General features: G+C 47.8%; 1 protein-coding gene across 11 annotated transcripts in view; it reads left to right on the forward strand.

Annotated features, from left to right (window-relative positions):
- Positions 1-12,377, forward strand: part of DOCK7 (dedicator of cytokinesis 7) — a 274,293-nt gene that overhangs the window by 177,581 nt on the left and 84,335 nt on the right. For all 11 annotated transcript variants that reach the window (XM_063939211.1, XM_063939203.1, XM_063939205.1 and 8 more), the window contains 3 exons: positions 196-309; positions 8,513-8,683; positions 11,501-11,640. In XM_063939211.1, coding sequence (XP_063795281.1) covers positions 196-309; positions 8,513-8,683; positions 11,501-11,640 — 425 coding nt within the window. The remainder of the gene's footprint in view (positions 1-195; positions 310-8,512; positions 8,684-11,500; positions 11,641-12,377) is intronic.

Consider the following 12,377-nt stretch of genomic DNA (forward strand, 5'->3'; position numbering starts at 1 on the left):
TAAAACCGTTGGGGTGCCTTGAGGACCGCGTTTGAGAACCTCTGGATTAGACCCACCAAAGCGTGTGGCCTCCGTTGTACATGTTAAAGGACAAGTTCCGGGCAATAAATACTTGGCCCTTCTCCAGCCCGATCAGTACTAAACAGGGCAGTACTTCCATTGTACTCTGCGCTAATGTAGCCTCTCTCCTTACAGGACACTGAGATGGTGGAGAGGCTCAATGTCAGCCTGGCCTTCTTCCTCAATGACCTGTTGTCTGTCATGGACAGGGGGTTTGTCTTCAGCCTGGTGAAGGCCTATTTCAAACAGGTAAATGTTAATCATTACAATAGTTTCCTTGGTAGGTGTGTGCGACAAAGGCCAAAGGGTCTGCTATACCAATTGTAATTCTTCATTTCAGGTGATGCTGGAACAACTGAACAACAATGAATAAAAAAAAAATACAATAAATAAAGTTGCATAGCGTAACAGTTATTCCCGACTATAACCTTTTGATTATTCTGTTCTGAAATACAAATGCTGCTAGTTTATATTGTTACATTTTCTCTTTCATCCACTAGGGGACACTGGAGTTCCTTAGACATTAGGGGTGTGAAGCTTGCAAACCGGAGGTGTGGCACAATCTAAATCAGTATTGTCTGCACAGCCGGCTCCTCCCCCTTCACATCCCTCCTCCCTCAGTTTTGAAAATTGTGCTAGGAGGTAGCACATGGAGCTTGGAGCTCCTGACTAATAACAGTATTTTGGAGCTGCGTCCACCTAATAAAAGGGAGACAAGGCTGACTTATATTGGGAGACAAAGATCCCTTTTGAAGGGACCTGCATCTCTCCACTGGAAATCCTCATCTAAAACAGTGCGAGTACTGGTTTTTACAAAGGGCCCCATTAGGTTCTTATTTCATTCTTTGCTCTGTTTATTTAACTTAAAAGCCAGAGCTATTAGCTTACTTCTGCATCCCTATCAGAACTGCTAGATGGTTGTGGTTCGTTTTATCGACAGTGTCTAGGTCGACAATGTTTAGGTCGACCACTATAGGTCGACAGTCACTAGGTCGACATGGATGGAAGGTCGACAGGGTTTCTAGGTCGACATGTGCTAGGTCGACAGGTCTAAAGGTCGACATGAGGATTTTTTTTTTTTGGTGTCGTTTTCTTCGTAAAGTGACCGGGATCCCAAATTAGTGCACCGCGTCCCCGCGCATGGCTCGCTTCGCTCACCATGCTTCGGGCATGGTGCCTTCGCTCCGCTACCGATTCGCTCGGCACACTTTACCGTTCCAATCGTAGTCCACGTGGATCGTTAAGTATGAAAAAATCCAAAAAAAAATGTGAAAAACTCATGTCGACCTTTAGACCTGTCGACCTAGCACATGTCGACCTAGAAACCCTGTCGACCTTCCATCCATGTCGACCTAGTGACTGTCGACCTATAGTGGTCGACCTAAACATTGTCGACCTAGACACTGTCGATCTTCAGACTGGATCCCCTGCTAGATATAGCGTAATGGTTAGGTTTTAGCCCTGCATCTCCCCAAGTATGTCTGTTACGCGGGGCTGCAGGCGCGCTGGGGGGAACTTCTGCGCTGCTGCGGGCACGCTCTGGTGTCTTATCACGCGTCGGGACTTAGAGGAAACGTCCCGTAGCGCGTACAGCCAGGGGAGGTCAGACGCCGCAAGGGCTCGGCTGCTGCGGCGGGCGGTCCCGGAGCGCGGCAAGTGAAAGAGGCGCTGGAGGTTCTAGGAGACTGGCGGGCGCAGAGAACGGAGCGGCGTGAGAGAGTAGAGAGGCGCTGACTACAGTGTACCGAGAGCGGAGGGGGAACCGATCAGCAGGTACACAACGAACGCCTCCCCATATGCTGCATATATTGATGAGGTGACTAATAATTTTGTCTGTCAGCCATTTTAATCTGCAAGCATTGGCGCCATTCTAAGGGGAGGGTATAAGCCCCCCCCCCCCCCCCTTGCATAGTCACTAACTTCACTTTAATGGGAGGGGATAAACCCTTACCCTGGGATTGACACATCAGGCTATTTTAGTAGAGATTTATATATATATATTTTACTTGAGGATTTCCTGAAAATGTATTTCTTACTATTTATATCTTCAAAGGATTTCTATTCAAAGATCCTGAAGACAATACTGAGAAGCACGTGGACAACCTCACTATCGTAGCTGATTTACAGTTCGGTCTGTGAGGGTTGCAAACCGGCTGTTTTTTGTTTGTTTTTTCATTTTAACTTTTTGACATTTTACCTTTTTATGAAGGGATAAGTTTGCCAGCCGGTTCCAATACCTTCGCTTCCGTCATCCCTCAGTCTTTCCCTTCCTAGTTTAAAGGGTGAAAGCGCTGCGTAATACCCTAGTAGGGGGGTTTAAATAGCATGTCTAAAGCACCAACCAAGACTTCCAAGACCTGCTATATTTGTACGAAGTGTCAAAAAGAGCATGAGGGTTGGCAGCTCCGGGGTGTGCGACTCCTGCTTGAACAAGGATGCTCCACCTGGGAGCAGTGCTCTGCCTAGGTCATGGGAAGACAACCTGGCAGATAGAATCTCACAGGAGATGGCGCAATCCCGCAGACAGCAATCCGAATGGGCTACGGGATTCTCTAAGACGATGGAGGAATTTCTCATCAAGTTAACGCCGCGAGCACATGCAGAAACGAATGTGCGCAAGGCAGTTAAAAGACCTCTTCCTATCATAACGGAACCAGACGAGGAAGGAGATCCTCTCATTGATACGGAGGAAGGTGAGTTAATGGAATCTACCCTGGACGCCGATTTTACAGAAGTAGACACGGGAATCTCGGGTATTGAGTCTTTGATTGAGGCGGTAAAAGAGGTCCTTGGCTTCAAGGCGGAAGACGTCAAGGAACCAGAAGAATTCGATTTATTCGAATCCCAAAAGCCGCGTTCTGCGGTGTTTCCCATTCCTAAATCCCTCCAATCTCAGATGGAGGAGGCTTGGAAACAGCCGGACAAACGCTTTCAATTTCCAAAGAGGTTTCAAGCAACTTATCCCCTACCCAAGGGTGTCATGGATAAGTGGGAGACTCCACCTGTAGGAAGGTTATCGAAGAAGACAATATTGCCGATACCTAATGTGACGACTTTAAAGGATGCGTCAGATCGGAAGGTGGACACATCTTTAAAGTCAATATTCATGGCAGCAGGTGCAGCACAGAGACCTGCGATCGTATGTGCTTGGGTCAACAAGGCCATGGGCGCGTGGTCTGGGCATATTGTACAAGCTATTGAGGAGGAAAATAGCTTGGAAGAGATTACCCAACTGGCGGACCACATTCGAGAATCGGCTTCATACTTGTGTCAAGCCTCACAGGATCTTAGCAGAATAGCTTTGCGCATCTCCGCTTCGGCTATATCAGCTAGACGGATTTTAATGGCTCAGAGAATGGCAAGGCGACTCTGATACCAAGAAGGCGGTGGAATCCATCCCCTTTGGGGGAGAGATGCTTTTCGGTGCTGAGTTGGATAAGTGGATTTCGCAGGCTACAGCAGGGAAGTCTACCTTTCTGCCTACTCCATATACAAGAGCAGTTCCACAGGCTAGAAGAGGATTTTCGGGACCGGCGTTTAATTCATTTAGATCGCGGTCTTTTCGAGGACGAGGTTTTGGTACACAAGTCCGTGGAGGCAGAGGTAGAGGTCGCGCACAGGCAGCAGCCAGACAACAGGATAAACCTGTTGACAAGACTGTGGCATGACGGTCTTCCGGCCCACCTGGGATCCCCCTTGGTGGGCGCCCGTCTGGAAGGTTTTCGGGACATATGGACAGTCACCTCTCCAGATCCTTGGATCAACGACATAGGGGTAAATTTACTAAGGTGGGAGATTTTTAGAACTGGTGATGTTGCCCATGGCAACCAATCAGATTCTACTTACCATTTATCTAGCTGCTTCTAGCAGATAACACATATAATCTGATTGGTTGCTATGGGCAACATCACCAGTTCTAAAAATCTCCCACCTTAGTAAATTTACCTCCCAATCTCCCAGGGGTACAGACTGGATTTTCAACAGAGACCTCACAGTCAGTTTTTTACAACGGGTCTGCCTCAATGCCCTCAGAAGGCAGAAGCACTACTGACAGCCATTCAAAAATTATTACGGTCAGCGGTCATTACTACAGTTCCCGCCTCTCAGAGAGGAACGGGTTTTTATTCCAGTCTTTTTGTTGTGCCAAAGCCAGACGGAACGGTCAGGCCGATACTCAATTTAAAAGTTTTAAACCAGTTTCTAAAAATATACAGATTCAAGATGGAATCAATCCAGTCGGACATTGCAGGTCTGAAACAGGGCGAATTCATGGTGTCCATGGACATAAAGGATGCATACCTGCATATTCCAATTTGGGCTCCCCACCAAGCTTACCTAAGGTTTGCACTGGTGAAGGATCATTACCAATTCAGAGCCCTGCCATTTGGTCTATCATCACCGCCGAGGATCTTCACAAAGAAAATGGCAATCATGGTTGCGGGGTTGAGAATGGTGGGAGTCACGATCATACCCTATCTAGACGATCTTCTGATTAAGGCCTCCTCTCAAGAGAAGCTGATCAAAGATGTTCAGACGTCTCACCTATTTCTCATTCAACACGGATGGATTGTGAACTTCCAGAAATCCAACCTCACTCCGACTCAACGAATTCAATTCCTTGGTCTCATCTTGGACACGGTACAGTTAAAGATTTTTCTGCCAGAATCCAAGATCAAGGATATACTGAGGTTAGTAGATCAAGTACTAAGGACACCGTCAGTGTCTCTGCGCCTCTGTGTACAACTTCTCGGAAAAATGGTGGCGTCGTTCGAAGCTCTCCAGTATGGCAGGCTTCATTCACAGCCGTTCCAGATGAACCTCCTTGCTCAGGGAGCCCGTTCACATTGGCTTCTTCATCGTCGGATCCGACTTCAACCACACGTACGAGTCTCCTTGATTTGGTGGTCGTTACACAAGAATCTCGCAGCAGGGAATAGATTCGGGATATGGAATTGAAGAATCCTGACAACAGACGCCAGCCTCAGGGGTTGGGGTGCCGTCTTCGAGGACCATCAGTTTCAGGGTCGATGGACGTTACAGGAGAGCAGATTGCCCATCAACATTCTCGAACTAAGAGCAGTTTACAATGCACTTCTCCTCGCCGAAGACTTAGTCAGGAATCACTTCGTGAGGGTACAGTCGGACAATGTCACAACGACGGCTTACATAAACCGTCAGGGAGGAACAAGGAGCAGAATGGCGTTAAGAGAAGCCACAAAGATATTGGTATGGGCGGAAAGGCGAAACGTCATACTCTCGGCGGTGTTCATTCCAGGTGTGGAGAACAGATTATCTCAGTCGACAGGACATGCACCCAGGAAAGTGGTGCCTGCATCCACGGATTTTCGACATGGTGGTGAGGAGATGGGGTCTTCCTCAAGTGGACCTCATGGCGTCTCGGCAGAACCGTCAGCTGCCCCGTTATGTGTCCAGGACAAGGGATCCGGCAGCAGAAGGAGTGGACGCATTGACACTTCCTTGGGGGTACGAAAAGGTTTACATCTTTCCACCGTTTCCACTCATTCCCAGGGTTCTGAAGAGGCTGAAACGAGAGCGAGTGTGGGCGATTCTAATCGCACCAGATTGGCCACGCAGGAGTTGGTACTCGGATCTACAGGGCTGGTTAGCGGACAAACCGTGGCGGTTACCCCAGAGAGAGGACCTGCTATCTCAAGGCCCGTTTCTACATCCGGACCTGAACAGGCTGCGTTTAACGGCGTGGCTATTGAGACCAGGATCTTAAGGAACATAGGGATACCTAGAACGGCTATTCCTACGATGATTGCAGCTCGAAAACCGGTCACGGCCAGGCATTACTACAGAATTTGGAAGAAGTACAGGAACGTGGATGGAATTCGACGACCTTCCACTTATCCAGACTTTTACTTTTCCTTCAAGCCGGACTAGACTTAGGTCTGCGCCTGGGATCTCTGAAGGTTCAAGTGTCGGCTCTTTCCATCCTTTTTCAACAGCGGTTGACAGCCTTACCAGAGATTCAGACCTTTTTACAGGGGGTTCTGAGAATACAGCCCCCGTTTCGTCCTCCCACTGCACCGTGGGATCTCAAATTGGTATTAGATTTTTTTAAATCACCACTCTTTGAACCGTTACCGAGAACAGACCTGAAACATCTCTCTTGGAAGGTAACGTTGTTGCTAGCCTTGGCTTCGGCTAGGCGGGTTTCTGAGTTAGGAGCCTTATCGTGTAAGAGTCCTTTTTTGATTTTTCATGAGGACCGGGCGGAACTCCGTACAAAAGCGGATTTCCTTCCGAAAGTTGTTTCGGGGTTTCATGTAAACCAGCCGATTGTGGTCCCATCTTTCCAGTGTCTGGCAGATGGGGATGTATCCTTGGATGTTGTCCGAGCGTTGCGGGTATACGTACACATTACGTCGTCCTTTAGAAAGTCCGACCATTTATTTGTCCTGTATGATGGGCCAAAGGAGGGTTGGCCGGCTTCTAAGCAATCTGTGGTAAACAGGTTCCTGTACAGACGGGTGCTCATACTACCCGGTCGGTGGGTGCCTCCTGGGCGGCTGCTAGAGGTGCTTCCACGACTCAACTTTGCAGAGCGGCGACGTGGTCCTCAGCCCACACGTTCGCTAAATTTTACAAGTTTGATACCTTTGCGACCGAGGATTCTAAGTTCGGACGTTTGGTTTTACAGGCAACAGACAGCACTCCCTCTCTAGGGGATAACTTTGGGACGTCCCATAATGTCTAAGGAACTCCAGTGTCCCCTAGTGGATGAAAGAGAAAAGAGGATTTTGGTACTTACCGATAAATCCATTTCTCTGAATCCTCTAGGGGACACTGGACGCCCGCCTTGGTGCTGTCAGCCTGCCGTGTTTGTGTTATTGTTCAAACAGTTCGTACAAACGGTGTTAGTTTCGGTTAAAGAAGTTCTTGGATGCTGTTTGATATGTTGTACGGTTCGGTTCCTCGCCAGGGCGGTAGTCTCATGTCCTATTCTCTCAGTCACATTTTCAAAACTGAGGGAGGAGGGATGTGAAGGGGGAGGAACCGGCTGTGCAGACAATACTGATTTAGATTGTGCCACACCTCCGGTTGCAAGCTTCACACCCCTAATGTCTAAGGAACTCCAGTGTCCTCTAGAGGATTCAGAGAAATGGATTTATCGGTAAGTTCCAAAATCCTCTTTTTTTTTAATAAGAGTGTTCACTTTCACCACTGATTCACTTGTTATAAACTGTAGCCAATCCGAGCATTAGAAATTTAACAGCAGTACAGAGTATTTCAGACCCAGTATGTCCATTTGTGTCCAACCAGAGGAGTGATGTGAGACTTGTGTTACACTGGTGCTAGAGGAGTCTGGTGTCCTACCCACGGGAAACGCATTCCCACTTATGTTCTCAGTTAATTATACCACTTTCAGACAGAAATGTCTGAAATTCCCGGCAATTACCCGGCATTTCAATGCCGGCCCGTTTTGCCGAGACCTGCCTGACCCCCCCCCTTTCACACTGACATGCAAATTACCGGGTCGAGAATTTCGACCCGGTAATTTGCAGATCAACACGGGTATTTTGTCTGTGTGAAAGGGTCAACCCATGTCAAAATTCCCGTGTCTCCAACCCTGGTAGATTCCAGGGTCGAAGTCCTGGGAATTTCAACCCGGGTCGACCCTTTCACACAGAAAAAGGACCCGCTTGTTTCATGAAATTACCAGGTGGAACCAGTGGTGCCGAGAGAGGGGGGGGGGGAGAGGCACAAATTACATGTGCCCAGGTCTGATGAAGGGGCCCAGTGTGCGTCCAGTACGGGCCCAAGCCCCCTCCCCCTTACCTGGCTGCAGCTCTTCTCCTCAGCTCAGCACACTCTGCTGTGTACTGGACTGCAGTGTGGCCATGGAGGTGCTTACAATACAACTTTTTTTCAGGTTTTTTTTTTAAAGTGTACATGGCCACACCTCCTGTGATTAGGCCACGCCCCTTGAAAAGTACCTGGGCTCAGCCTGGCTCTCGACTGCCCTGGGTGCAACTGCTTCGCCCGGTAATTTCATTTTCTGTCTGAAAGGAGTTTAACTATTGTGATCACTGTAACTAGGTCTACTCATTATTTGTAGGTAAACTAGGAGTTAAAATAAATTGAAATACATGCTTTCGATATTAGACTATTGTGTTAGAATTCTGTAATGAAATGTTCCTATGCTCTCCATGTCTTTGTGTACCAGCTATTACAACACACTGAAGTTGATCGGTTTAGGACTGTAAGAAAAAAAGGGAGACATTGTTTCCCCCAGCACCCTGAATGATAACAGTAACCAGATATAATTCCCACATAATAGAATTCAGAGATCTTGGTTACACATATTTGCGCAAATGTGTGACTAAGCCGCATCAAGGCCTCTCTGTATATGTATATACCATTATATATGTCGGTTTAGGACTGTATTCAGTATTGGTGTTTCACTTCTGTTGTGGGTTCTCAGGTGTCCTCAAAGCTGCACCTGTTACCCAATCCGAGCACGCTGGTGTCGCTGCGGCTGGATTTCCTGCGCATTATCTGCAGTCACGAGCATTACGTCACATTAAATCTCCCCTGCAGCCTGCTGACCCCGCCGTCCTCTCCTTCTCCGTCAGTGTCTTCTGCAACGTCCCAGGTAAGAGTCGCACTGCGCTGACGTGCACGCGTATGCGGGATAAAATAACTGGTATACACCGTATGGCCTATACATATTATTTTTTATAGCAGATCTGGAGTTTGTGTATACCTTTTATACCACATGGGTGAAATCATAAACTCGCCAGTAAAATTGGTGTGTAATTAATTTATATATGTGTATATTATTGCACTTTTAAATAAAGGAAAGCAGATCAGAATGTTGTTTTAGACGAACGGCCATCAGGACTGTTCTAAGCAGCACCTGTCCATCATTTTACTCTCCGTATTTCTCTTTCTTCCATGGGGGACACTGGGGTATAGCTGATGCGGGAGGAGTCTGGGCACTAAGGAGTTAAGTTCTGACAGCGCAGACTCCTCCTCCCCTGCACCCCGCCCCCATGTGTCATCCGCTGCTGTATATACTGGTCAGTTACCGCGTTTACATCTTCGGACACTTGTCATTGTAGTAGACTCGACATTGGCCTGTGCCACGCTTTGGCGGCCAGTTATATAGGGGCTAATTTAGACAGGATCGTTGCTGTGCGTTTTCGCACAGCGGGCGATCAGGTCTGTACTGCGCATGCGTATGCACCGCAATGCGCGGGCGCGACGGACTGCAGCAACGGGGATTGCCGGGCAGCGACGGGATGGTGCAAAAATTCCGAACTCACCTGCGATCGCAAGGTGACTGACAGAAAGAGGGCGTTTGTGGGTGGCAACTGACCGTTTTCAGGGAGTGTGCGGAAAAACGCAGGAGGGACCAGGCGTTTGGAGGGAGGGTTCCTGACGTCCGCTCCGGCCCCGATCATCGCACTGGAAGAATAAGTCCTGGGCTGCGCAGAGACTGCACAAAATTAGTTTGTGCAGCTGTGCTACACATGCGATCGCACACTTGCACAGCGAATTCCCCCTCCCCCTGTAGGTGGCGACTACCTGATCGCAGGGATGCAAAAAACGCACCCTAGCGATCAGGTCTGAATTACCCCCACAGTTATTACCTCCCATCTGTCACCTGTTTCCCTACATTCCAGGATTGATAATGTCACTCTGCTCACGTGTGAATATCTAGCGGTAACGTGTCCGTAACCTGTCCCAATAATCAGATATAGGAATAAAGCAAAACATTATATATTAAAAGTACTGCGCTTACCAATAAAAAAAACAACATTGTTTTGGCTGAAATAATATCAACACACTTGTATATAATAAAGAAAATAAAATGTATTTGTTAATACTCTAAATATCATTTAGCACATAGTAAGCAATTGATTGCATTGAACTATAATAAAAGGTATATATAAAATAGCTTTAAAGATTATCTACATTTGTGGAGAAATGGGTAATATGGCTCAAAGTCACTGACTTTGAGCATTAAATTGAATTCTAAAGAGTAAAGCAGTGACATTTCTCCCTATTGGTAGTAATAATGACACCCCTGGCGGCCGCAAGAAGTACCAGCGTTCCACTCACCAGTGTCTCCTGCCGGCGGGCGACTGTCAGAGTCTAGTCAGACCTAGATTATATCTTCCGCGGTGTGTGTAGGCTCCGCCATAGATCTGGATTTCTGTGACAGCCAATCTTATGGGACTGTGAGGAACGAAAGTGTGGAGAATAAATGGATTTCTAGAATAACAAAATGATAACCCTAAAAAACACACGCGGACGTGCTCCTACCCTCTACATACGTGTATCCCCTGTAAAGGTTAGAAGTCGCAGAATAAAATAAGGGGAATATTTCGGTATTCTAAAGATTCTGTGAAAGCGACTAGGGAAAAAGTCCCATTTGTTAAGGGGGGTCCACACGGAGAGATCCGTGCTTAAATTCTAATGGGCCCTACACACTTAGCGATTACACTGAAAGATATGAACAATCTTGTTCATTAATGACTGAGATATCGTTCATATCTTTCAGTGTGTAGGCACCAACGATGAACGATGCGCGGCCCCGCGCTCGTTCATCGTTAGTGCCGGCTCGTTTATGCCTGCAAGCCAATATGGACAATTTGGTCCATATTAGCTTGCAGGGCTATGGAGACGGGTGACGGGGCGAGTGAAGAAACTTCACTCCCCCGGCCGCCGCCGGGTTGTCCGTCGGCTGTCGGACACCTTGGCGGCCAGTGTGTAGGGCCCTTAAGCAATCTGAATTGTTTAGAAATTAAGCACAGATCTCTCCGTGCATAGGGTGCCGGCGACAGCGTTGCGCGGCCCTTTGCATCACTACCGCCGGCTCTAGATTTGGCATGCATGCGTGCCAAATCTAGTGAGATCACTCATTTTACCGCTGGGTGAAATGAGTGCCCTCGTTTCCCCCCTCGCTCAGCACACATCGCGCTGAGTGCTGAACGGCGGTAGAGATGTGTCCTGAGCGGTCTGTGCTAGATCGCGCAGCACACATCTCCCCCGTGTGTACGGGGCTTTGTTGTTACCTTGCTGCATGCTAAATAAAAAAATAAATAAAGGAAAGCTAAAACTTTTTAGGATAAGAAACCTATATTAAAAATATATATTCTGAACGATGCTGCGCAGAACTTGGGGGCTGTGGGGGGGAATATTGAGCTGCACATATGGCACAGACCCCCTGTCAGTGAAAGGGTTAATGTTGATGTCATTAATGCAAAACAGTCGAAACCTTGGACACGTTGCAGCAAGATTGTATCTGAAATATACCCGGATCTGACATTGCCTGCTTTATGGGGCAGACGTTACCCCAGCAGCGGCAGGCACAACGCAGGGCCCTCTCTCTACAGCACCTTACTGTATGTCTGTAGGTGAATAATGAGAACCTGACTGTATGTGTGTCTCTCGTCTCTGACAGAGTTCTGGCTTCTCCACCAACATCCAGGACCAGAAGATTGCAAATATGTTTGAACTGTCTGTGCCGTTCCGCCAGCAGCATTACTTGGCAGGGCTGGTGCTGGCTGAGTTGGCTGTCATCTTGGATCCGGATGCAGAGGGGTCAGTTACGGGTGGTGGTAGGGGGGTCTGTGTCACAACTCTGGCACCGGATTAATGCATGTCTTATTTAATGTTTCTACTGATCAAAGAATAACAGAGGACGTTAACCATTAAGAACTTTTTGTTTAGCTTTGACTAATGCATGTGGATGTACAGCTAGCTGTAGGGTTAGGCTGTCGCCCTCTGTATTCTATGATCAGACATGGGGTGTCTTTCCTATCTCCCCTTCGTCTGCCCTGTGTAACTTTCCAGCTGCCCTGCTCGATCACGCTCCCGGTGACGTATGACCTGAGGTGTTGCGGTTAGCCCACGCCAAGGGATTAACATTCACCGTCTGGCAGGAAATAAGGGGGTTTATGGTGCAACAATGCAGTGCAGCGCCAGTTACACAGTTATCAACGCTTTGAAACAAAAAGTGCAATATAAGGCTACAGAGGAGATACCGGGCCTAATTCAGGGGGTTGACATAGATGTGGCGCGGGCGTCTATCGATGGTCGTCCGTCTGCGACTTTATATTTCTTTTTCATCCACTAGGGGTCACTGGAGTACTCTTGGGATATGGGCGGCGTAGCAGAACAAAGGCACTGAATATTTAAATTTAGAACTCTCCACCCCTCCATATCCCTAGAGTACCTCAGTGTACGAACTCAGTGTTTTTTCTGTGCTCAAAGCACTAACATCGGCTTGTGGGATTCCCACACTTGGATGGAAGATTTATTAATTTTTCATTTTGATT

The sequence above is a fragment of the Pseudophryne corroboree genome, chromosome 9 (genome assembly GCF_028390025.1).
Source record: "Pseudophryne corroboree isolate aPseCor3 chromosome 9, aPseCor3.hap2, whole genome shotgun sequence".
Taxonomy (NCBI): domain Eukaryota; kingdom Metazoa; phylum Chordata; class Amphibia; order Anura; family Myobatrachidae; genus Pseudophryne; species Pseudophryne corroboree.